At 51.6% G+C, this 26,339-nt stretch overlaps 2 protein-coding genes across 2 annotated transcripts in view; both read right to left on the bottom strand.

Annotated features, from left to right (window-relative positions):
* LOC141074952 (uncharacterized) overlaps positions 1-26,339 on the bottom strand; it is a 156,643-nt gene that overhangs the window by 9,693 nt on the left and 120,611 nt on the right. The gene's annotated exons all lie outside the window — the stretch shown is intronic.
* Positions 1,633-26,339, bottom strand: part of LOC141074946 (gastrula zinc finger protein XlCGF66.1-like) — a 45,834-nt gene continuing 21,127 nt past the window's right edge. Inside the window, exons 2-7 of the mRNA XM_073562275.1 lie at positions 25,537-25,684; positions 25,039-25,218; positions 10,837-10,960; positions 7,583-7,680; positions 1,835-1,913; positions 1,633-1,728 (exon numbers count right to left, since the gene is read on the bottom strand). Of these exons, the coding sequence (XP_073418376.1) occupies positions 1,890-1,913; positions 7,583-7,680; positions 10,837-10,960; positions 25,039-25,218; positions 25,537-25,614 (504 nt within the window). The 5' untranslated portion in view covers positions 25,615-25,684 and the 3' untranslated portion in view covers positions 1,633-1,728; positions 1,835-1,889. The remainder of the gene's footprint in view (positions 1,729-1,834; positions 1,914-7,582; positions 7,681-10,836; positions 10,961-25,038; positions 25,219-25,536; positions 25,685-26,339) is intronic.

The following is a 26,339-nucleotide window of genomic DNA, read 5'->3' as shown; positions in this document are numbered from 1 at the left end:
TCCCCTTTCACTGCAAACTAACTGTACAGTGAAAAGCGCTATCAGCAGAAGCAGTTTTTTTTTCTTCTTCCCTGCCTAACGCTCTCCCTGTTCAGAATCAGCAGCAGCACCTCTCCCTTTTGTAAGATCGGCAGAAGTAAGATGGTGGTCGGCGTTCACAGCCTTTTATACCCACTGTGACGCCACACAAAGCCAGCCAATCACTTGCATGCCCTTCTCAAAGATGGTGCTGGCCGCTGCGCATGTCATCACGTTGCCCACAGTGTGCATCCTCCATCATTGGGTGAGAAAAGGCGCTGAAAGCATCATTTGAAACGCGACTTTGGCGCGCTTATTGGCGACCTCGTGGCCGACCTCACACTAGGGTCGGGTTTCGATCGGCGAAACCCGACTTTGGCGAAAGTCGGCGATTTTTGAATCTGACCGACCTGTTTCGCTCAACTCTAGTAATAAGGAAGAAAGCTACATGCCATAACAATAACACAATGACGGGTAAAGTGAATAAACACTTAAAAACTGGTGACATTGCCACAAGCCACACACCATAATCATGTCCTCAGTATGCCCCAGGGCATCAAAGGAAACCTTAGAAGACTGCAATAGCTCTGAAAAAATTTTACAGAACATTTTGATTCACATTTATCCTGCACTCTACGCTGAGCACTTACATTGGAGTTTCCATCTAAATATACAAAATACGTAATCCAGATGAATCCTCGAGGGATTCAATCACTAATGGGGCAGCACAGTTACTGTCTAGCCTTTGTTGAGCGTTGTCTGTCTTGTCAGAGATGCACAAAACTGTGGCCGACCGCACTTTTATGCAGGCTTGAAAAGATGGACACTGACGGACCACCGGTTCTATGGCGTCCACAGTGTCTCCATCTGCCTCATTATAGGGAATCATCTGCCAGAGGTTCCATCTAAATCGCAAGCTCAGTTATTTATATGGCAGCACGGGACTTGTGGAAGAAAAATATGGACGGAAAGGATGGAAGTAATATTCACAAAGGTAAAGGAAAACTAAATTTGTGCTTTCTATCATCACCATCACCAGACGCTTCTGCTGTCATGTGGACAGCGGATAAAACTTCACTGCTCCAGAGACTCCACACGATACCACACACCGGTCATCATCATCCCGTGCCAGTCATCATCATCACACAGTGATCATCATCATCACGTGCCGGACATCATCACGCACCAGACATCGTCATTTTCACACACCTGTCATCATCATCATGCCACACCGGTCATCATCATCACACACTGGTCATCATCACACGCCAGACATCATCATCAAATACTGCTCATCATCATCATCACGCTCTGCTCATCATCATCATCGCACGCCTGTTATCATCATCATGCGCCGGCCATTATCACATACCTGTGGAAACATCTCCCGGAATCTCCTCCTTCACGTCACTCACACACAGCTGATCCCACCTCGTTATCACTTCTTCTTCTGTCTCATCCTTCACTTTATTCTTAGTCGGATCTTCCTCCTGATATATCAGATGTAACAATCAGCACAATACAAGAAACCACCAAAATCTGTGACATCTATGACCTCGATCAGAAATGTCCCCCCATATACACATCCGGTACAGGGCTCAGCGCCGTCTACCTGATGATCCTCCAGGATGTGGTGCTTCTCCTCTGGACAGTCCTGGGTATACAGAGGATGGGGACATCTCTCTGGTGGATTTCTTTCCACGAGCCCATCTGTAGGAAACACACAGTGATGGAATAGATGGTGTCATGTGATGATGAGATCATGGGAGTAGTAGTAGGTGATCACAGAACAAACATGACAGTCTCCCCTCCTCACCTTGCTGATCGGCCCATATTGCGATCGCTTCTTGTGCTCCATGTATAATCTCAACCTAAATATCAATCAGATCTTCACCCTAAAAAGAAAAATGTAAGATGAGCTCAGGTCCCATCACTTCATGGTCAGTGTCATGACTCAGGACGGGGTGTTTCTGTCTCCGTCCTGGTCAGGTTGTTAGAATCTGTTTAGTTTTTGACTATCCGCTATTTTCTTGTGGTGTTCTGGCTGCTGGTCTTTGGTGTTGGGTTTGTCTTGGGTCAGGTGTTTGTATCACTCTTTATTAACCAGCACCTGCCTCCCAGTCCTTGCTGGACAACAGTGTTAATCCGCTTGAGTTCTGCCTTACTGCTTTGCTTTGCCTTCTGTGTGTGTAATTTGTGCAGTGCTGGGACCTCTGGTTCTGCTAGTCTTAGTTTCTGTTTTCCGTTGGTTTCTGCAGCCTTCTCTGTGTTTTCTATTAGGTGACCCGTTTTTGTACCCAGTCCTTAGATCTTTCAGGGACCCCCCTCCTCCTATGTATAGGTCGTCGCTTGAGATTTACCTTGAATCGTCGGTGGGTCAATTTGCAAGAAATGGGTCGCCCACTCCATCGTAGGGCATCAGCCTAGTCATAGTGCAGGGTCAGTTTTCCCCCTTCTACCCTAGTCCTGTGTTGCAGATCCATAACACAGGTCAGGGTTAATTTAGTTTGCCTCTCTTTGGTTCTGGGGCTCCTATTTAATTCTGGTGTTTTCTGGGTCCGGTATCGGTGATACTTCCGTTTACTCGGCTAGAGGAGTTGACCCAGGTTATCTGTAATCGTTGTGCCTCTGTTTGACTGAGCTCTGCTGTGTATGACCCGGTTTCTCCCCTGACTATTGCTTCTGTCTTACGCTTCTGTACTGTTCCGTCTTTCCTGGTTCCTTGACCTCTCGGCTCACCCGACTACTCTCCCGTCTAGCCCTTTGGTTCACCTCCTCCCGTCTGGCTTCCGACCCTCGGCTCACCTCTGACTACACTATGGTCTCGTGCTTCGGATCCCGCGCTTCCATCGGGTTGTTAGCTCCGTCTCCCTCGGCTCTCCATGGCAGCTACCTAGACCCTCAGGTACTTTTTTCCACAGTTTTCCAATTTTAGCTGAAAGTAGAAATTGGTGTGAACAATTGTTTTATTCCCTCTTTTGCTTTTGTATATTACGGGTCCTCAGTGAATCGGACTCTAAATTGATTGCACATTGTGAGAAAGGGACAGTCAGGTTGGGGACGCCCATGAAGGTTGTGGCTATTGACTCTACACCTCTCACCAAGGATGGGATCCGTTCCATTTCTAAAGAATTCATCCTTAAGGTGGGCTCTGTTCATTTGGAGCGCATAGCCTGTTTTGTTCTGGACAACCTCACTGCCGGGTTGGTTCTGGGGTTCCCTTGGTTGCAATGTCATAATCCAGTCATTGACTGGGAGGCCCGAGAGATTGTTAAGTGGGGTACAAATTGTGTAAATAAATGTCTGATGTCTGCATCTGTGTCGTCCGTCGGTCTGGAGGGTATTCCGGAGTACCCGAAAGTGAGGCTGAGGGGTTACCACCGCACCGCCCTTTTGATTGTGTGATTGGCCTGATTCCTGGGGCTAAATTGCCTAAGGCCAGATTATTCAACCTTTCTGGCCGCCATGAAGGAATATATATCTGAGCGTCTCCGCAAGGATCATATCCGCCCTTCTGTGTCTCCTGTAGCTGCAGGATTCTTTTTTGTTAAAAAAAAGACGGTGGTCTCCGCCCATGCCTCGACTTTCGGGAAATTAATAAGATTACTGTAAGAAATACATACCCTCTTGCACTCATTCCAGATTTGTGTAACCAATTGTGAGGGGCCAAATGGTTTTCAAAGCTGGACTTGCGGGGGCATATAACATTATCTGGGTACGGAAGGGGGATGAGTGGAAGTCTGCGTTTCTCACTTCTGAGGGGTTGTTTGAAAATTTCGTTATGCCATTCAGTCTGACCAATGCGCCAGCGGTCTTCCAGAACATCATCAATTATATGTTCTCTGATTTCATTGTGTGGTTTGTGGTTATATATTTAGATTATATTCTGGCTTATTCATCTGATAAGCAGGACCATATTGCTCATCTTCTAGCAGTTCTCCAGAAACTCAAGGAGAACAAGCTCTTTGCTAAGTTAGAGAAATGCTCATTTTTGTCCAGGAACTGTCTTTTTTGGGGTTCATTGTATCCGGCGAGGGGTTTCGTATGGATCCCAAGAAGGTTCAGGCCATTGTGGATTGGGTACAGCCCTGTGATCTGAAAGGACTTCAAAGCTTTTTGGGATTTGCCAGTTATTATCGGGGGGTTTATTAGGGGCTTCTCTCAAGTGGTCAAGCCCCTCACTGATTTGACACAGAAGGGGGCTGATGTGAAGAACTGGTCAGCCTCAGCTGTAGTGGCGTTTTTGTCTTTGAAAAAATGCTTCATGACTGCCCCGGTCCTGGTTCAACCAGATCCATCTGAACACTTTGTGGTAGAGGTTGACACCTCAGAGGTGGGGGTGGGGGCGGTGTTGTCTCAGGGGCCCGTCCCATTGACCAATCTGAGTCCATGCGCCTTCTTTTCTAAGAAGTTCTCCCCGGCAGGGAGGAACTATGATGTGGGCAATCGGGAACTTCTGGCTGTTAATTTGGCTTTTGAGGAATGGAGGCATTTTTAGGAGGGGGCAGTGCATCCAATTATTGTGGTTACCGATCACAAGAATCTGGCATACGTTGTATGTTGTGAGTTCATTTTCCCCTTCACCGTTGATGTCTGATGAACTCCCTCTGCTGGTGAAGAGAGGTAGTGAAATTGATTGGGTTGGGAAGAACCTGTCATCTGAACAGGTGGAGCCTGATTGGACACCCGGAATCACTGAGTGGATATAAGGCAGCCGACGCCCTACAGGGGTGCTGGTGATCCTTTCTGCTCTGAGCTCTTGCAAACCAGTTCAGTACCTGTCTTCTGAAAGCTAAGTATTTGCTCTCTTATTTTTCCATGAGATATTGTCTGTTTACTTAGTGTTTGTGTTCTGCCTGCCCTTGTTGGTACAGGCTGAGCTCCATTTTTGTCTCTGGTCAAGTTGATCTTTTGCTCAGTCTTCAGAATATACCTGAGTGCTGATATAGTGTTTTTGAAGTCTAGTGACTTCAGGGCCTTTTTTCTATCAGACGTGTTGGACATTATTTTGGCAGAATTTTTGCGGATTGCAGCCAGCATCTTTTCTGTCCTTTCCTATTTAGTTAGTTGGGCCCCATCGTTTGCTCAACCTGTCTTTCTGTCTGTGTTTGTGTTTTCATCTGCTTTTCACCGACAATACATGTTGGGGGCTGTCTATTGCTTTGGGGTCTGCTCTGGGGCAGTTTAGATTTCCCCTTTTCTTTCTTTAGGCTTATTTAGTTCTCCGGCTGTGAACGAGGGGTCTAGGGCACCGTAGGAACCCCCCACGGCTACTGTTAGTTGTGTGAATAGGATCAGGGGTCTGCAATCCGATAGCTACCAACCTCTCCGGTTTTCTGGACTTAGCTTGTATTTTTGTTTTTTCCTCCTTCGGTGACTCATTCATAACATTGTATCTACTAAAAGATTGAACAAGAGGCAGGTTAGGTGGGCGTTTTTTTTTTCCCGGTTCCAGTTCTCGATCACTTTTCGTCCAGGGTCCAAGAATGTTAAGGCCGATGCCTTGTCATAGAGTCTGGATCCAGTATCTCCCCCCGAACTTCCATCCTTCAACCCGGGGTGGTGGTGGCTAATGTGTCGTCGAGTTGGAACGGGAGATTCGAGAAGGTGAGTCACAGGCTCTTCCGTCTAAACCGGTGGATAAACTGTTTGTTTCAATTCAGTTTCATCTCGAGGTTCTCCGGGAGTTCCATGACTCGGCTCTGAGTGGACATCCTGTAATCTCGGCTACTCGTGGGGCCATTGCTAGGGTTTTTTGGTGGTCCTCGCTTACGTCGGATGTGAGGAAGTTTGTGTCTGCCTGTGAAGTTTGTGACCGTGCTAAGAGCTCCCACAGCCAGCCAGCCAGGGAATTGGTGCCTTTGCTAATTCCTGATAGACCGTTGGCACATTTGTCTATGGATTTTATCACCAATCTTCCCTCTTCCAAGAGGAATACTGTCATATGGGTGGTGGTGGCGGACAGGTTTTCTAAACAAGCACACGTCGTACCCATAGTGGCTTTGACCTCTGCAGAGACCTTGTTTAGGTTGTTTGTGCAGCATGTGGTTTGGCTGCATGGTGTGCCCTTGAGTGTGGTGTCTGATCAAGGAGTGCAGTTTGTGTCCAGGTTTTGGAGGGCCTTTTGTAAAAGGTTGGGTGTTGTGTTGTCCTTTTCGCCGCATATCATCCAGAGTCCAATGGTCAGACTGAGCGGACCAACCAGTCTTTGGAGCAAATTTTGCGCTGTCTTTCTACTACTAGACAGGATGATTGGTGTGATGCCTTAGCAGTAGCGGAGTTTTCATTCAATAACCGGGATGATCACTCCACAGGCATGTCCCCTTTCTTCTGCAATTAAGGGTTTAACGCACACATCGGGGAGTTTTCCCGTTTAGACTCTGGTTTCCCAGGGGCTGATGTGGTGGTACAGCGGTTGGGGGAATTATGGCAGGAGGTCCAAACAAATATTGGGGAGGCTCAGAGGAAGTTTAAGGTTTTTGCAGACAAAAGACGGGCAGTGGGACCTACGCTCCGGGTTGGGGATAAAGTTTGGCTTTCTACTAGGAATATTAAACTTACGGTTCCTTCAGCGAAACTGGGGCCTAAGTTTATTGGCCCTTATGAAATCACGGAAGTAGTTAACCCGGTGGTGTTTCGGTTGCGCCTCCCGTCCTTTAGGATCCCCAATGTATTTCATAGGGCCCTGTTGAAACCATTGGGGGCTGTTAAGGAGGGGTCATTGGTTCCCTCGCCACCCATTTTGGTAGATGGCCAGATGAAGTACGAAGTGGAGCGCATCATGGACACTCGGATGGTCCATCGTACCCTTCAGTATCTGGTATACTGGAAGGGTTATAGTCCGGAGGACCCATCTTGGGTTCCGGCGCGGTCGGTTCATGCCAATAATTTGGTTAGATCCTTTCATGCCCGGTTTCCTTGGAAGCTTGGGGGTCCAGTGGCACCCCGTTGAGAGGGGGGCACTGTCATGTCTCAGGACGGGGTGGTTCTGTCTCCGTCCCAGTCAGGTCAGAGTTAATTTAGTTTACCTCTCTTTAGTTCTGGGGCAGCAATTTAATTCTGGTGTTTCCTGGGTCCGTTGTCAGTGATACTTCCGTTTACTCGGCTAGAGGAGCTGACCCGGGTTACTCATCTGTAATCGTTGTGCCTCTGTTTGACTGAGCTCTGCTGTGTATGACCCGGTTTGTCCCCTGACTATTGCTTCTTTCCTCCGCTTCTGTACTGTTCCATCTTTCCTGGTTCCTTGACCCATCAGCTCACCCCTGACTACTCTCCCGTCTGGCTTCCGCCCCTCGGCTCTCCTCTGACTACGCTATCGTCTCGTGCTTTGGATCCCACGCTCCCGTCCTCCTGGCAGGTTGTTAGCTCCGCCTCCCTTGGCTCTCCGTGCTTCGTGCACCCAGCTTGCTTCAGGCTCCTGCTCTCCCCGCTAGTAGCGGCGTGTGTGAACTGCTGTCCGCTCTGCATCCCTGTTAACCCTGCAGCGCCCCCTAGGTGTAATCCCCTGTGACACCAGCCCTGTGTCATTTCAGTCAGATGTTGTGGGGGCTTCAGTGTCATCTACCTGATGATCCTCCAGGATGTTGTGATTCACCTCTGGACAGTCCTGGGAATACAGAGGACGGGTACATCTCTCTGGTGGATTTCCCCTCCTGGATCCATCTGTGGAGACACACAAACTGAATACATGACCTGCCATGTATCTGTCTATATATGAGACACGTCTGTCAGAGCCAGTAATTCTATGTTTATGTATCAGGGACTAAATTACATTGTTGTGGTCCTCACCACCGGTACCGAGGTCCCAGCACATTGTGGGGCCCAAGTATGAAGTGATAATCAGCAAGGCCAAAGCCTAATGCTCTCTGCTCTGCACTCGGAGGATGAGGACCCTGAGGAGAAGGACAGAGAAGACGCTTGTCAGTCAGATGGAGGAGCCGTACTAAGAAACACAACTTCTCCAAGAATCCTATCCACCAGGGATGGAACCACAGAGGAGCTGGAGAAAGCTCCACATTTCTATCCAGCGGTTTCTTCTCAACTAATTCACCGTTATGGAGATTGGGGGAAGGACGGATACCATCTACCAGTGATTGTTTTCTGAGAGCTCATGAGGTCATCATGAGGACACAGCCTCCCTCCTGGACAGGATCCTCTGGGATCACTTTAAGAGGAGAGAACCTGCCGTCCTCCTATTAAAACACGAGTTACTGTATTTTATTCATTTTTAAAGAGAGATAAATCCCAACATCCGCCTCGATATAAACACAAAAATAGTCAGCAAGTGCACGAGACGACGGTGTTCTGGGGAGCACCCGGTACGCAGTGGTTATTGCCTATTGATGTAGAAAGGACAACTAGAGAGCAGACACCGGGGTCATGGGCGCTGACTGATGTACACGGGGAGCCAAGGAGAGATTGGTCAGATTCCACAGAAAAGCCCCATAATACATATTCTACTGAACAATCGAGAGACTTGGACTTATTATTTTCAAACTTGTGCGGCCCGATGTCCCTGCAGGGCCAACACCTGCGTCCCCATCCCACCTATATCGTACTGATCAGACCCCATGAAGAGAAAGAGCGGACCCCCTGACATTTTGCTGTCATTGAGCCCGAGTCTAGGACACCCTGTCCCGTGCATTCTGACGACATGTGATAAGGCTCATTAACCCCTTCCTGATATATAGTATTCAATCATGGAAGATACCATGCGCGGATCTGTGGCTCAAACTCTGATTCCTACTTAACCAGTTCACTGCCACTGACAGTGCCATTTAAAGGGAGCCTGTCATGTAAAACAATGATAATAACCTGCAGACATAGGGTTAACCTGCAGATTAATAACATACTGAACCTGCCCGGTGTCAGCACTGAGAGCCCCACTGCTGGGAGGAAATGAACTTTAGTCACACTCGGCAGCTTTCGGCTTCCGGTCATGGCGTTTCGGCCGGAGCAGCTACAGTCACCAATCAGTGTACAGAGAGCGGCGGCTGTTACCGCACCGCCGGCACTGACTGACAGCCAGCTCAGCATTAGAGCCGGCTATGACCGCCTTTGGCTTCCAGAACACCCCTGTCTCTGCCACCCAGGTTTTATTATAAAGCCCGGTATGAATAGGATCTCAGGTTGTAATCCTCATTAGTTTTGCTTTGTCTCCAAAAATGAGAATAAAAAAAAAGTATAAATAAACATATTTGTCATTGTCACGTCAGGTTTTCTCTCACACGGTAAACGCCATAAGAAAAAAAACCATCAAGAACATAAAGATCACCTCCCCAAAAATGTAATGTAACGGGGTCTTCTGTGCTGTAATACCTCTTACATTACCACCCCGTGTTTCAGGAGGTCCAATCTGCTTTTCCTCACTTCTGGATGAAGGATGCTGGCTCGAATGGCTTTGTAACATGGGAACATATAAAAGATCACTGCTACTCCACGTATTTCCAGTGTGACATTTTACTCACCGGTCTCAGAATATATATACATATAGTGGACAAGGACAATCAATATGTGGCGGGCCAGTAGATAACAGACTCCAATTGAGACGCCAGACGTACATTACAATAGCCGCAGGTGGCCGGCGACCCCCTATCATTTACCGTGGGATTTACAAAGGTGGGGGGAGGTCAGAAGTGGGATATCTTGTTTACCTCTGCCCAGGGGTCGCAGCCGGTCGGTTGCTGCATTAGGGGTATGCATCTCACATTGCACCTATTATACATGCATCTCCTATTCGGGGTGCTGGGGGGTTCTCTAACATGTAATAAATACACAACGATCAAAAGATCACAAAAATGGTACCAATAAAAGGTCAGTGCGCCATTCAAGAGGAGAAGCCGTCACACAGTGCCGATAACGGCAGATAAAGTGATCGGTCTCAGGGAAAGGGCTGATATTATAATCCAGAAATATATTATAAAAAACCTCACAAAGTTGGTTTCACCGTAACTGACCTGGAAAGTTGCAGTGAGGTTGTTCTTACTGCCCAAAAAATGTCAAGAAACAAAACCCAAAATATAAATCTGGAAATTAATTTTTTTTTTATTACTCGTTTCACCTCATCTGGAATTTTTTTCCTGTTTTTCAGCACATTATACGATAAAAAAAAAAATTAAGAAGCAAAAAAAAACACAAGATCTCAAACGTCTGTGGATGGAAAATAAAATTGTTATGTCTTATGGAAGAAGGGAAGGAAAAAAATGCAAAAAAAGAAATTTGACCCATCAGGAAAAGATTGAAACATTGATATTGATTTCTAGGACTGCTGCGTCCTATAGGAGGCGCTAGAGACCCCGTCCTCTATATCTGGGGAGAGGAAATTTACATAAGTTATTTCCCATGGGGCACACAAGTGTCAGCCAAGAGGGAGGAGCCGGACAACGACCACCACTGATGACGACATTGAGCCTGCACCGATTCTGAGGGACGGACGAGCGACAGCGGAGTAGGGGGAAAATCACCCGTAAATTAACCCCGACTCTGCTGAGTAACAATCCACAACAGACTTAGGGACCGAAAGACCTCACAGGAGAGAAGGACGGGACCTCTCCAGAGAAAATGTGACCGATGCTCTAAGGAAGGAGAAAGATTCTGAAAGAAGAGAACGAAGACTCAAGACTGATGAAGACGAGACGACAGCGGAGAAACCGCGACTCACAGATCAGAAGAAAATATTCAGGTAAATGAAAGCTGTTGTCAGACAGAGAAAATGTAGAGAAAACCAGAGCAAGTCTGGAGAAAACTCATCTATTATAGGAGGACGCCGGAGAGACGTCATCACATCCACCGGAGCCAACAAGGAGCCGCGCTGCTCACCTCGTGGTGTAAGAGACCGGAGCTCCTCCATCATCACGGCCTGGTACCGATCCTGGTGTCCTTCTAGATACTCCAACTCCTCCATGGAGAGATAGACAGCGACGTCCTGACACCTTATAGGAACCTGACAACGACACCGTCATCACCCAGAATCCTCCAGTGCCGTATAATGTCCCAGCAGTCACCTCTCCGCTCATCACCCAGAATCCTCCAGTGCCGTCCTGTATAATGTCCCAGCAGTCACCTCTCCTCTCATCACCCAGAATCCTCCAGTGCTGTATAAGGTCCCAGCAGTCACCTCTCCTCTCATCACCCAGAATCCTCCAGTGCCGTCCTGTATAATGTCCCAGCAGTCACCTCTCCACTCATCACCCAGAATCCTCCAGTGCCGTCCTGTATAATGTCCCAGCAGTCACCTCTCCGCTCATCACCCAGAATCCTCCAGTGCTGTATAAGGTCCCAGCAGTCACCTCTCCTCTCATCACCCAGAATCCTCCAGTGCCGTCCTGTATAATGTCCCAGCAGTCACCTCTCCGCTCATCACACAGAATCCTCCAGTAACGTCCTGTATAATGTCCCAGCAGTCACCTCTCCGCTCATCACCCAGAATCCTCCAGTGCCCTCCTGTATAATGTCCCAGCAGTCACCTCTCCGCTCATCACCCAGAATCCTCCAGTGCTGTATAAGGTCCCAGCAGTCACCTCTCCTCTCATCACCCAGAATCCTCCAGTGCCGTCCTGTATAATGTCCCAGCAGTCACCTCTCCGCTCATCACCCAGAATCCTCCAGTGCCGTCCTGTATAATGTCCCAGCAGTCACCTCTCCGCTCATCACCCAGAATCCTCCAGTGCCATCCTGTATAATGTCCCAGCAGTCACCTCTCCGCTCATCACCCAGAATCCTCCAGTGCCATCCTGTATAATGTCCCAGCAGTCACCTCTCCGCTCATCACCCAGAATCCTCCAGTGCCATCCTGTATAATGTCCCAGCAGTCTCCTCTCCCCTCATCACCCAGAATCCTCCAGTGCCGTCCTGTATAATGTCCCAGCAGTCACCTCTCCGCTCATCACCCAGAATCCTCCAGTGCCGTCCTGTATAATGTCCCAGCAGTCACCTCTCCGCTCATCACCCAGAATCCTCCAGTGCCGTCCTGTATAATGTCCCAGCAGTCACCTCTCCGCTCATCACCCAGAATCCTCCAGTGCCGTCCTGTATAATGTCCCAGCAGTCTCCTCTCCGCTCATCACCCAGAATCCTCCAGTGCCGTCCTGTATAATGTCCCAGCAGTCACCTCTCAGCTCATCATCCAGAATCCTCCAGTGCCGTCCTGTATAATGTCCCAGCAGTCACCTCTCCGCTCATCACCCAGAATCCTCCAATGCCGTCCTGTATAATGTCCCAGCAGTCTCCTCTCCGCTCATCACCCAGAATCCTCCAGTGCCGTCCTGTATAATGTCCCAGCAGTCACCTCTCCGCTCATCACCCAGAATCCTCCAATGCCGTCCTGTATAATGTCCCAGCAGTCTCCTCTCCGCTCATCACCCAGAATCCTCCAGTGCCGTCCTGTATAATGTCCCAGCAGTCTCCTCTCCGCTCATCACCCAGAATCCTCCAGTGCCGTCCTGTATAATGTCCCAGCAGTCACCTCTCAGCTCATCATCCAGAATCCTCCAGTGCCGCCCTGTATAATGTCCCAGCAGTCTCCTCTCCGCTCATCACCCAGAATCCTCCAGTGCCGTCCTGTATAATGTCCCAGCAGTCTCCTCTCCGCTCATCACCCAGAATCCTCCAGTGCCGTCCTGTATAATGTCCCAGCAGTCACCTCTCAGCTCATCATCCAGAATCCTCCAGTGCCGTCCTGTATAATGTCCCAGCAGTCTCCTCTCCGCTCATCACCCAGAATCCTCCAGTGCCGTCCTGTATAATGTCCCAGCAGTCACCTCTCCGCTCATCACCCAGAATCCTCCAGTGCCATCCTGTATAATGTCCCAGCAGTCTCCTCTCCGCTCATCACCCAGAATCCTCCAGTGCCATCCTGTATAATGTCCCAGCAGTCACCTCTCCGCTCATCACCCAGAATCCTCCAGTGCCGCCCTGTATAATGTCCCAGCAGTCTCCTCTCCGCTCATCACCCAGAATCCTCCAATGCCGTCCTGTATAATGTCCCAGCAGTCACCTCTCAGCTCATCATCCAGAATCCTCCAGTACCGTCCTGTATAATGTCCCAGCAGTCACCTCTCCGCTCATCACCCAGAATCCTCCAGTGCCGTCCTGTATAATGTCCCAGCAGTCACCTCTCCGCTCATCACCCAGAATCCTCCAGTGCCGTCCTGTATAATGTCCCAGCAGTCACCTCTCCGCTCATCACCCAGAATCCTCCAGTGCCGTCCTGTATAATGTCCCAGCAGTCACCTCTCCTCTCATCACTCAGAATCCTCCAGTGCCCTCCTGTATAATGTCCCAGCAGTCACCTCTCAGCTCATCACCCAGAATCCTCCAGTACCGTCCTGTATAATGTCCCAGCAGTCACCTCTCCGCTCATCACCCAGAATCCTCCAATGCCGTCCTGTATAATGTCCCAGCAGTCACCTCTCAGCTCATCATCCAGAATCCTCCAGTACCGTCCTGTATAATGTCCCAGCAGTCTCCTCTCCGCTCATCACCCAGAATCCTCCAGTGCCGTCCTGTATAATGTCCCAGCAGTCTCCTCTCCGCTCATCACCCAGAATCCTCCAGTGCCGCCCTGTATAATGTCCCAGCAGTCACCTCTCCGCTCATCACCCAGAATCCTCCAATGCCGTCCTGTATAATGTCCCAGCAGTCTCCTCTCAGCTCATCATCCAGAATCCTCCAGTGCTGTCCTGTATAATGTCCCAGCAGTCACCTCTCCTCTCATCACCCAGAATCCTCCAGTGCCATCCTGTATAATGTCCCAGCAGTCACCTCTCCGCTCATCACCCAGAATCCTCCAGTGCCATCCTGTATAATGTCCCAGCAGTCTCCTCTCCGCTCATCACCCAGAATCCTCCAGTGCCGTCCTGTATAATGTCCCAGCAGTCACCTCTCCGCTCATCACCCAGAATCCTCCAGTGCCATCCTGTATAATGTCCCAGCAGTCACCTCTCCGCTCATCACCCAGAATCCTTCAGTGCCGTCCTGTATAATGTCCCAGCAGTCTCCTCTCCGCTCATCACCCAGAATCCTCCAGTGCCGTCCTGTATAAAGTCCCAGCAGTCACCTCTCCGCTCATCACCCAGAATCCTCCAGTGCCGTCCTGTATAATGTCCCAGCAGTCACCTCTCCGCTCATCACCCAGAATCCTCCAGTGTCCTCCTGTATAATGTCCCAGCAGTCACCTATCCCCTCATCACCCAGAATCCTCCAGTGCCGTCCTGTATAAAGTCCCAGCAGTCACCTCTCCGCTCATCACCCAGAATCCTCCAGTGCCGTCCTGTATAATGTCCCAGCAGTCACCTCTCCGCTCATCACCCAGAATCCTCCAGTGTCCTCCTGTATAATGTCCCAGCAGTCACCTATCCCCTCATCACCCAGAATCCTCCAGTGCCGTCCTGTATAAAGTCCCAGCAGTCACCTCTCCGCTCATCACCCAGAATCCTCCAGTGCTGTCCTGTATAATGTCCCAGCAGTCACCTCTCCGCTCATCACCCAGAATCCTCCAGTGCCGTCCTGTATAATGTCCCAGCAGTCACCTCTCCACTCATCACCCAGAATCCTCCAGTGCCGTCCTGTATAATGTCCCAGCAGTCACCTCTCCGCTCATCACCCAGAATCCTCCAGTGTCCTCCTGTATAATGTCCCAGCAGTCTCCTCTCCGCTCATCACCCAGAATCCTCCAGTGCCGTCCTGTATAATGTCCCAGCAGTCACCTCTCCGCTCATCAATCAAAATCCTCCAGTGTCCTCCTGTATAATGTCCCAGCAGTCACCTCTCCGCTCATCACCCAGAATCCTCCAGTGCCGTCCTGTATAATGTCCCAGCAGTCACCTCTCCGCTCATCACCCAGAATCCTCCAGTGCCGTCCTGTATAATGTCCCAGCAGTCACCTCTCCACTCATCACTCAAAATCCTCCAGTGTCCTCCTGTATAATGTCCCAGCAGTCACCTCTCCGCTCTTCACCCAGAATCCTCCAGTGTCGTCCTGTATAATGTCCCAGCAATCACCTCTCCTCTCATCACCCAGAGTCCTCCAGTGCCGTCCTGCATAATGTCCCAGCAGTCACCTCTCCGCTCATCACCCAGAGTCCTCCAGTGCTGTCCTGTATAATGTCCCAGCAGTCACCTCTCCGCTCTTCACCCAGAATCCTCCAGTGTCGTCCTGTATAATGTCCCAGCAGTCACCTCTCCGCTCATCACCCAGAGTCCTCCAGTGCCGTCCTGTATAATGTCCCAGCAGTCACCTCTCCGCTCATCACCCAGAATCCTCCAGTGCCGTCCTGTATAATGTCCCAGCAGTCACCTCTCCGCTCATCACCCAGAATCCTCCAGTGCCATCCTGTATAATGTCCCAGCAGTCACCTCTTCGCTCATCACCCAGAATCCTCCAGTGCCTTCCTGTATAATGTCCCAGCAGTCACCTCTCCGCTCATCACCCAGAATCCTCCAGTGCCATCCTGTATAATGTCCCAGCAGTCACCTCTCCTCTCATCACCCAGAATCCTCCAGTGCCCTCCTGTATAATGTCCCAGCAGTCACCTCTCCGCTCATCACCCAGAATCCTCCAGTGCTGTATAATGTCCCAGCAGTCACCTCTCCCCTCATCACCCAGAATCCTCCAGTGCCGTCCTGTATAATGTCCCAGCAGTCTCCTCTCCCCTCATCACCCAGAATCCTCCAGTGTCCTCCTGTATAATGTCCCAGCAGTCACCTCTCCGCTCATCACCCAGAATCCTCCAGTGCCCTCCTGTATAATGTCCCAGCAGTCACCTCTCCGCTCATCACCCAGAATCCTCCAGTGCCTTCCTGTATAATGTCCCAGCAGTCACCTCTCCTCTCATCACCCAGAATCCTCCAGTGCCCTCCTGTATAATGTCCCAGCAGTCACCTCTCCGCTCATCACCCAGAATCCTCCAGTGCCGTCCTGTATAATGTCCCAGCAGTCTCCTCTCCCCTCATCACCCAGAATCCTCCAGTGCCGTCCTGTATAATGTCCCAGCAGTCACCTCTCCGCTCATCACCCAGAATCCTCTAGTGCCCTCCTGTATAATGTCCCAGCAGTCACCTCTCCGCTCATCACTCAGAATCCTCCAGTGCCGTCCTGTATAATGTCCCAGCAGTCACCTCTCCGCTCATCACCCAGAATCCTCCAGTGCCATCCTGTATAATGTCCCAGCAGTCACCTCTCCGCTCATCACCCAGAATCCTCCAGTGCCCTCCTGTATAATGTCCCAGCAGTCACCTCTCCGCTCATCACCCAGAATCCTCCAGTGCCGTCCTGTATAATGTCCCAGCAGTCACCTCTCCGCTCATCACCCAGAATCCTCCAGTGCCGTCCTGTATAATGTCCCAGCAGTCACCTCTCCTCTCATCACCCAGAATCCTCCAGTGCCCTCCTGTATAATGTCCCAGCAGTCACCTCTCCGCTCATCACCCAGAATCCTCCAGTGCCGTCCTGTATAATGTCCCAGCAGTCTCCTCTCCCCTCATCACCCAGAATCCTCCAGTGCCGTCCTGTATTATGTCCCAGCAGTCACCTCTCCCCTCATCACCCAGAATCCTCCAGTGCCCTCCTGTATAATGTCCCAGCAGTCACCTCTCCGCTCATCACCCAGAATCCTCCAGTGCCCTCCTGTATAATGTCCCAGCAGTCACCTCTCCGCTCATCACCCAGAATCCTCCAGTGTCCTCCTGTATAATGTCCCAGCAGTCACCTCTCCGCTCATCACCCAGAATCCTCCAGTGCCCTCCTGTATAATGTCCCAGCAGTCACCTCTCCGCTCATCACTCAGAATCCTCCAGTGCCGTCCTGTATAATGTCCCAGCAGTCACCTCTCCCCTCATCACCCAGAATCCTCCAGTGCCCTCCTGTATAATGTCCCAGCAGTCACCTCTCCGCTCATCACCCAGAATCCTCCAGTGCCCTCCTGTATAATGTCCCAGCAGTCACCTCTCCGCTCATCACCCAGAATCCTCCAGTGCCCTCCTGTATAATGTCCCAGCAGTCACCTCTCCGCTCATCACCCAGAATCCTCCAGTGTCCTCCTGTATAATGTCCCAGCAGTCACCTCTCCGCTCATCACCCAGAATCCTCCAGTGCCCTCCTGTATAATGTCCCAGCAGTCACCTCTCCTCTCATCACCCAGAATCCTCCAGTGCCCTCCTGTATAATGTCCCAGCAATCACCTCTCCTCTCATCACCCAGAATCCTCCAGTGCCGTCCTGTATAATGTCCCAGCAGTCACCTCTCCGCTCATCACCCAGAATCCTCCAGTGCCCTCCTGTATAATGTCCCAGCAGTCACCTCTCCGCTCATCACCCAGAATCCTCCAGTGCCCTCCTGTATAATGTCCCAGCAGTCACCTCTCCTCTCATCACCCAGAATCCTCCAGTGCCCTCCTGTATAATGTCCCAGCAGTCACCTCTCCTCTCATCACCCAGAATCCTCCAGTGCCCTCCTGTATAATGTCCCAGCAATCACCTCTCCTCTCATCACCCAGAATCCTCCAGTGCCGTCCTGTATAATGTCCCAGCAGTCACCTCTCCGCTCATCACCCAGAATCCTCCAGTGCTGTCCTGTATAATGTCCCAGCAGTCACCTCTCCGCTCATCACCCAGAATCCTCCAGTGCCATCCTGTATAATGTCCCAGCAGTCACCTCTCCGCTCTTCACCCAGAATCCTCCAGTGCTCTCCTGTATAATGTCCCAGCAGTCACCTCTCCGCTCTTCACCCAGAATCCTCCAGTGTGGTCCTGTATAATGTCCCAGCAATCACCTCTCCTCTCATCACCCAGAGTCCTCCAGTGCCGTCCTGCATAATGTCCCAGCAGTCACCTCTCCGCTCATCACCCAGAGTCCTCCAGTGCTGTCCTGTATAATGTCCCAGCAGTCACCTCTCCGCTCTTCACCCAGAATCCTCCAGTGTCGTCCTGTATAATGTCCCAGCAGTCACCTCTCCTCTCATCACCCAGAGTCCTCCAGTGCCGTCCTGTATAATGTCCCAGCAGTCACCTCTCCGCTCATCACCCAGAGTCCTCCAGTGCCGTCCTGTATAATGTCCCAGCAGTCACCTCTCCGCTCATCACCCAGAATCCTCCAGTGCTGTCCTGTATAATGTCCCAGCAGTCACCTCTCCGCTCATCACCCAGAGTCCTCCAGTGCCGTCCTGTATAATGTCCCAGCAATCACCTCTCCTCTCATCACCCAGAGTCCTCCAGTGCCGTCCTGTATAATGTCCCAGCAGTCAACTCTCCGCTCATCACCCAGAATCCTCCAGTGCTGTCCTGTATAATGTCCCAGCAGTCACCTCTCCGCTCATCACCCAGAATCCTCCAGTGCTGTCCTGTATAATGTCCCAGCAATCACCTCTCCGCTCATCACCCAGAGTCCTCCAGTGCCGTCCTGTATAATGTCCCAGCAGTCACCTCTCCGCTCATCACCCAGAATCCTCCAGTGCTGTCCTGTATAATGTCCCAGCAGTCACCTCTCCGCTCATCACCCAGAATCCTCCAGTGCCGTCCTGTATAATGTCCCAGCAGTCACCTCTCCTCTCATCACCCAGAATCCTCCAGTGCTGTCCTGCATAATGTCCCAGCAGTCACCTCTCCGCTCATCACCCAGAGTCCTCCAGTGCCGTCCTGTATAATGTCCCAGCAGTCACCTCTCCGCTCATCACCCAGAATCCTCCAGTGCCGTCCTGTATAATGTCCCAGCAGTCACCTCTCCGCTCATCACCCAGAATCCTCCAGTGCTGTCCTGCATAATGTCCCAGCAGTCACCTCTCCGCTCATCACCCAGAATCCTCCAGTGCTGTCCTGCATAATGTCCCAGCAGTCACCTCTCCGCTCATCACCCAGAGTCCTCCAGTGCCGTCCTGTATAATGTCCCAGCAGTCACCTCTCCTCTCATCACCCAGAATCCTCCAGTGCTGTCCTGAATAATGTCCCAGCAGTCACCTCTCCGCTCATCACCCAGAATCCTCCAGTGCTGTCCTGCATAATGTCCCAGCAGTCACCTCTCCGCTCATCACCCAGAATCCTCCAGTGCTGTCCTGAATAATGTCCCAGCAGTCACCTCTCCGCTCATCACCCAGAATCCTCCAGTGCTGTCCTGCATAATGTCCCAGCAGTCACCTCTCCGCTCATCACCCAGAGTCCTCCAGTGCCGTCCTGTATAATGTTCCAGCAGTCACCTCTCCTCTCATCACCCAGAATCCTCCAGTGCCGTCCTGTATAATGTTCCAGCAGTCACCTCTCCGCTCATCACCCAGAATCCTCCAGTGCCGTCCTGTATAATGTCCCAGCAGTCACCTCTCCGCTCATCACCCAGAATCCTCCAGTGCTGTCCTGCATAATGTCCCAGCAGTCACCTCTCCGCTCATCACCCAGAATCCTCCAGTGCTGTCCTGAATAATGTCCCAGCAGTCACCTCTCCGCTCATCACCCAGAATCCTCCAGTGCTGTCCTGCATAATGTCCCAGCAGTCACCTCTCCGCTCATCACCCAGAGTCCTCCAGTGCCGTCCTGTATAATGTTCCAGCAGTCACCTCTCCTCTCATCACCCAGAATCCTCCAGTGCCGTCCTGTATAATGTCCCAGCAGTCACCTCTCCGCTCATCACTCAGAATCCTCCAGTGCCGTCCTGTATAATGTCCCAGCAGTCACCTCTCCGCTCATCACCCAGAATCCTCCAGTGTCGTCCTGTATAATGTCCCAGCAGTCACCTCTCCTCTCATCACCCAGAATCCTCCAGTGCCGTCCTGTATAATGTTCCAGCAGTCACCTCTCCTCTCATCACCCAGAATCCTCCAGTGTCGTCCTGTATAATGTCCCAGCAGTCACCTCTCCGCTCATCACCCAGAATCCTCCAGTGCCGTCCTGCATAATGTCCCAGCAGTCACCTCTCCGCTCATCACCCAGAATCCTCCAGTGCCGTCCTGTATAATGTCCCAGCAGTCACCTCTCCGCTCATCACCCAGAATCCTCCAGTGCCGTCCTGTATAATGTCCCAGCAGTCACCTCTCCGCTCATCACCCAGAATCCTCCAGTGCTGTCCTGTATAATGTCCCAGCAGTCACCTCTCCGCTCATCACCCAGAATCCTCCAGTGCCGTCCTGTATAATGTCCCAGCAGTCACCTCTCCGCTCATCACCCAGAATCCTCCAGTGCCGTCCTGTATAATGTCCCAGCAGTCACCTCTCCGCTCATCACCCAGAATCCTCCAGTGCCGTCCTGTATAATGTCCCAGCAGTCACCTCTCCGCTCATCACCCAGAATCCTCCAGTGCCGTCCTGTATAATGTCCCAGCAGTCACCTCTCCGCTCATCACCCAGAATCCTCCAGTGCTGTCCTGCATAATGTCCCAGCAGTCACCTCTCCTCTCATCACCCAGAATCCTCCAGTGCTGTCCTGTATAATGTCCCAGCAGTCACCTCTCCGCTCATCACCCAGAATCCTCCAGTGCTGTCCTGCATAATGTCCCAGCAGTCTCCTCTCCGCTCATCACCCAGAATCCTCCAGTGCCGTCCTGTATAATGTCCCAGCAGTCACCTCTCCGCTCATCACCCAGAATCCTCCAGTGCCGTCCTGTATAATGTCCCAGCAGTCACCTCTCCGCTCATCACCCAGAATCCTCCAGTGCTGTCCTGTATAATGTCCCAGCAGTCACCTCTCTGCTCATCACCCAGAATCCTCCAGTGCCCTCCTGTATAATGTCCCAGCAGTCACCTCTCTGCTCATCACCCAGAATCCTCCAGTGCCCTCCTGTATAATGTCCCAGCAGTCACCTCTCCGCTCATCACCCAGAATCCTCCAGTGCCCTCCTGTATAATGTCCCAGCAGTCACCTCTCCTCTCATCACCCAGAATCCTCCAGTGCCGTCCTGTATAATGTCCCAGCAGTCACCTCTCCGCTCATCACCCAGAATCCTCCAGTGCCCTCCTGTATAATGTCCCAGCAGTCACCTCTCCGCTCATCACCCAGAATCCTCCAGTGCCGTCCTGTATAATATCCCAGCAGTCACCTCTCCGCTCATCACCCAGAATCCTCCAGTGCCCTCCTGTATAATGTCCCAGCAGTCACCTCTCCGCTCATCACCCAGAATCCTCCAGTGCCCTCCTGTATAATGTCCCAGCAGTCACCTCTCCGCTCATCACCCAGAATCCTCCAGTGCCGTCCTGTATAATGTCCCAGCAGTCACCTCTCCGCTCATCACCCAGAATCCTCCAGTGCCGTTCCGTATAATGTCCCAGCAGTCACCTCTCCGCTCATCACCCAGAATCCTCCAGTGCCCTCCTGTATAATGTCCCAGCAGTCACCTCTCCGCTCATCACCCAGAATCCTCCAGTGCCGTCCTGTATAATGTCCCAGCAGTCACCTCTCCGCTCATCACCCAGAATCCTCCAGTGCCCTCCTGTATAATGTCCCAGCAGTCACCTCTCCGCTCATCACCCAGAATCCTCCAGTGCCGTCCTGTATAATGTCCCAGCAGTCACCTCTCCTCTCATCACTCAGAATCCTCCAGTGCCCTCCTGTATAATGTCCCAGCAGTCACCTCTCCGCTCATCACCCAGAATCCTCCAGTGCCGTCCTGTATAATGTCCCACCAGTCACCTCTCCGCTCATCACCCAGAATCCTCCAGTGCCGTCCTGTATAATGTCCCACCAGTCACCTCTCCGCTCATCACCCAGAATCCTCCAGTGCCGTCCTGTATAATGTCCCAGCAGTCACCTCTCCGCTCATCACCCAGAATCCTCCAGTGTCGTCCTGTATAATGTCCCAGCAGTCACCTCTCCGCTCATCACCCAGAATCCTCCAGTGCCCTCCTGTATAATGTCCCACCAGTCACCTCTCTGCTCATCACCCAGAATCCTCCAGTGTCGTCCTGTATAATGTCCCAGCAGTCATCTCTCCGCTCATCACCCAGAATCCTCCAGTGCCCTCCTGTATAATGTCCCAGCAGTCACCTCTCCGCTCATCACCCAGAATCCTCCAGTGCCGTCCTGTATAATGTCCCAGCAGTCACCTCTCCTCTCATCACCCAGAATCCTCCAGTGTCGTCCTGTATAATGTCCCAGCAGTCACCTCTCCTCTCATCACCCAGAATCCTCCAGTGCCGTCCTGTATAATGTCCCAGCAGTCACCTCTCCGCTCATCACCCAGAATCCTCCAGTGCCCTCCTGTATAATGTCCCACCAGTCACCTCTCTGCTCATCACCCAGAATCCTCCAGTGTCGTCCTGTATAATGTCCCAGCAGTCACCTCTCCGCTCATCACCCAGAATCCTCCAGTGCCGTCCTGTATAATGTCCCAGCAGTCACCTCTCCGCTCATCACCCAGAATCCTCCAGTGCCCTCCTGTATAATGTCCCACCAGTCACCTCTCTGCTCATCACCCAGAATCCTCCAGTGTCGTCCTGTATAATGTCCCAGCAGTCACCTCTCCGCTCATCACCCAGAATCCTCCAGTGCCGTCCTGTATAATGTCCCAGCAGTCACCTCTCCGCTCATCACCCAGAATCCTCCAGTGCCATCCTGTATAATGTCCCAGCAGTCACCTCTCCGCTCATCACCCAGAATCCTCCAGTGCTGTCCTGTATAATGTCCCAGCAGTCACCTCTCCGCTCATCACCCAGAATCCTCCAGTGCCATCCTGTATAATGTCCCAGCAGTCACCTCTCCGCTCATCACTCAGAATCCTCCAGTGCCCTCCTGTATAATGTCCCAGCAGTCACCTCTCCTCTCATCACCCAGAATCCTCCAGTGCCGTCCTGTATAATGTCCCAGCAGTCACCTCTCCGCTCATCACCCAGAATCCTCCAGTGCCCTCCTGTATAATGTCCCAGCAGTCACCTCTCCTCTCATCACCCAGAATCCTCCAGTGCCGTCCTGTATAATGTCCCAGCAGTCACCTCTCCGCTCATCACCCAGAATCCTCCAGTGCCGTCCTGTATAATGTCCCAGCAGTCACCTCTCCGCTCATCACCCAGAATCCTCCAGTGCCCTCCTGTATAATGTCCCAGCAGTCACCTCTCCGCTCATCACCCAGAATCCTCCAGTGCCCTCCTGTATAATGTCCCAGCAGTCACCTCTCCGCTCATCACCCAGAATCCTCCAGTGCCCTCCTGTATAATGTCCCAGCAGTCACCTCTCCGCTCATCACCCAGAATCCTCCAGTGCCGTCCTGTATAATGTCCCAGCAGTCACCTCTCCTCTCATCACCCAGAATCCTCCAGTGCCATCCTGTATAATGTCCCAGCAGTCACCTCTCCGCTCATCACCCAGAATCCTCCAGTGCCCTCCTGTATAATGTCCCAGCAGTCACCTCTCCGCTCATCACCCAGAATCCTCCAGTGCCCTCCTGTATAATGTCCCAGCAGTCACCTCTCCGCTCATCACCCAGAATCCTCCAGTGCCGTCCTGTATAATGTCCCAGCAGTCACCTCTCCGCTCATCACCCAGAATCCTCCAGTGCCCTCCTGTATAATGTCCCAGCAGTCACCTCTCCGCTCATCACCCAGAATCCTCCAGTGCAGTCCTGTATAATGTCCCAGCAGTCACCTCTCCTCTCATCACCCAGAATCCTCCAGTGCAGTCCTGTATAATGTCCCAGCAGTCACCTCTCCGCTCATCACCCAGAATCCTCCAGTGCCCTCCTGTATAATGTCCCAGCAGTCACCTCTCCGCTCATCACCCAGAATCCTCCAGTGCCGTCCTGTATAATGTCCCACCAGTCACCTCTCCGCTCATCACCCAGAATCCTCCAGTGCCGTCCTGTATAATGTCCCAACAGTCTCCTCTCCTCTCATCACCCAGAATCCTCCAGTGCCGTCCTGTATAATGTCCCACCAGTCACCTCTCCTCTCATCACCCAGAATCCTCCAGTGCCATCCTGTATAATGTCCCAGCAGTCACCTCTCCGCTCATCACCCAGAATCCTCCAGTGCCATCCTGTATAATGTCCCAGCAGTCACCTCTCCGCTCATCACCCAGAATCCTCCAGTGCCGTCCTGTATAATGTCCCAGCAGTCACCTCTCCGCTCATCACCCAGAATCCTCCAGTGCCATCCTGTATAATGTCCCAGCAGTCTCCTCTCCTCTCATCACCCAGAATCCTCCAGTGCCGTCCTGTATAATGTCCCACCAGTCACCTCTCCGCTCATCACCCAGAATCCTCCAGTGCCGTCCTGTATAATGTCCCAGCAGTCACCTCTCCTCTCATCACCCAGAATCCTCCAGTGCCGTCCTGTATAATGTCCCAGCAGTCTCCTCTCCTCTCATCACCCAGAATCCTCCAGTGCCGTCCTGTATAATGTCCCACCAGTCACCTCTCCGCTCATCACCCAGAATCCTCCAGTGCCATCCTGTATAATGTCCCAGCAGTCACCTCTCCTCTCATCACCCAGAATCCTCCAGTGCCGTCCTGTATAATGTCCCAGCAGTCACCTCTCCGCTCATCACCCAGAATCCTCCAGTGCCGTCCTGTATAATGTCCCAGCAGTCACCTCTCCGCTCATCACTCAGAATCCTCCAGTGCTGTCCTGTATAATGTCCCAGCAGTCACCTCTCCTCTCATCACCCAGAATCCTCCAGTGCCGTCCTGTATAATGTCCCAGCAGTCACCTCTCCGCTCATCACCCAGAATCCTCCAGTGCCCTCCTGTATAATGTCCCAGCAGTCATCTCTCCACTCATCACCCAGAATCCTCCAGTGCCCTCCTGTATAATGTCCCAGCAGTCATCTCTCCGCTCATCACCCAGAATCCTCCAGTGCCCTCCTGTATAATGTCCCAGCAGTCACCTCTCCGCTCATCACCCAGAATCCTCCAGTGCCCTCCTGTATAATGTCCCAGCAGTCACCTCTCCACTCATCACCCAGAATCCTCCAGTGCCCTCCTGTATAATGTCCCAGCAGTCATCTCTCCGCTCATCACCCAGAATCCTCCAGTGCCGCCCTGTATAATGTCCCAGCAGTCACCTCTCCACTCATCACCCAGAATCCTCCAGTCCTGTATAATGTCCCAGCAGTCACCTCTCCGCTCAGCAGCTCGATCATCTTGTTGCTGAGCTCCAGGATCTTCTTGTTCCTCTCATGTATCGGGGAGTGCGGGGGAGGCTCTGTGATGGGGCCCGGGCTCCGCCCTCCTGACTCCTGGAGATGGATGATGGGAGTCACACAGTCCCCCGGTGTCTTCCTCACTATTGTGTAATCCTGTGTATGGAGAGAAACACTTAGGGAGAAGAATTCCTTCCCGACTCCAGATCTGACAATCAGTAGAAATCCTGGGATCAATAACCGTCTCCAGTAATCTGGGGCCATAACCGGGAATATTATTACACTCCGGACAGACATCCCGGCCCCTCTACAGCTCTTATAGGGAGTCCCCATGACAACTCCTCCGGGCAGAGAGCTCCACAGAATCCCTGCTCTTACAGTAGAGAATCCTTCTCTCCTATTCTGGATTTCCTCCTCCCGGTGTCGGACTCGTCACATCACACAATAAAGCTGATAGAAATGTAGAGGAGTTACCTCTCCGCTCAGCAGGGAGATGATCTCCAGGGCGCAGTGGAATAATCTCCTGGTGGTCTCATTCCTGTTCTCGTCCATCCTCGGGGGTCATTCAGGAGGAGGAGGGATGAGCACTGGATCAGCTGGAGGGATCTCGTTCTGCTGGCGTCTTCATGATGAAGGAGAAGATGGAAAATATAAGGGACAATATAATGTGAGATACTGAATGCATATCTCTATCTATATGGCTTGATAAAAGCATTGTGAGGCCAAAACTTGCTGATTTTTCTGGACTAATAAAGTAACCAAAAAGGAGGACGTTTGCTGCTCTGGTTTGCTGTCGCTCATTCTGAAGTGAATATGACAATGTAACTAAAGCTCCGATCACATCTACAAGACGTCACCGACCACGACCGATGGATCCAGTAACTAAGACTCCGATCACATCTACAAAACGTCACCGACCACGACCGATGGATCCTGTAACTAAGGCTCCGATCACATCTACAAGACATCACCGACCACGACCGATGGACCCTGTAACTAAGGCTCCGATCACATCTACAAGACGACACCGACCACGACCGATGGATCCTGTAACTAAGGCTCCGATCACATCTACAAGACGTCACTGACCACGGCCGATGGATCCTGTAACTAAGGCTCCGATCACATCTACAAGACGTCACTGACCACGGCCGATGGATCCTGTAACTAAGGCTCCGATCACATCTACAAGACGACACCGACCACGACCGATGGATCCTGTAACTAAGGCTCCGATCACATCTACAAGACGTCACCGACCACGACCGATGGATCCA

Source organism: Dendrobates tinctorius, unplaced genomic scaffold (assembly GCF_039654945.1).
Source record: "Dendrobates tinctorius isolate UK_male_01 unplaced genomic scaffold, ASM3965494v1 ptg000342l, whole genome shotgun sequence".
Taxonomy (NCBI): domain Eukaryota; kingdom Metazoa; phylum Chordata; class Amphibia; order Anura; family Dendrobatidae; genus Dendrobates; species Dendrobates tinctorius.
Note: the sequence above shows the minus strand (reverse complement) of the source record. Positions and strands in the feature narration are given on the sequence as shown.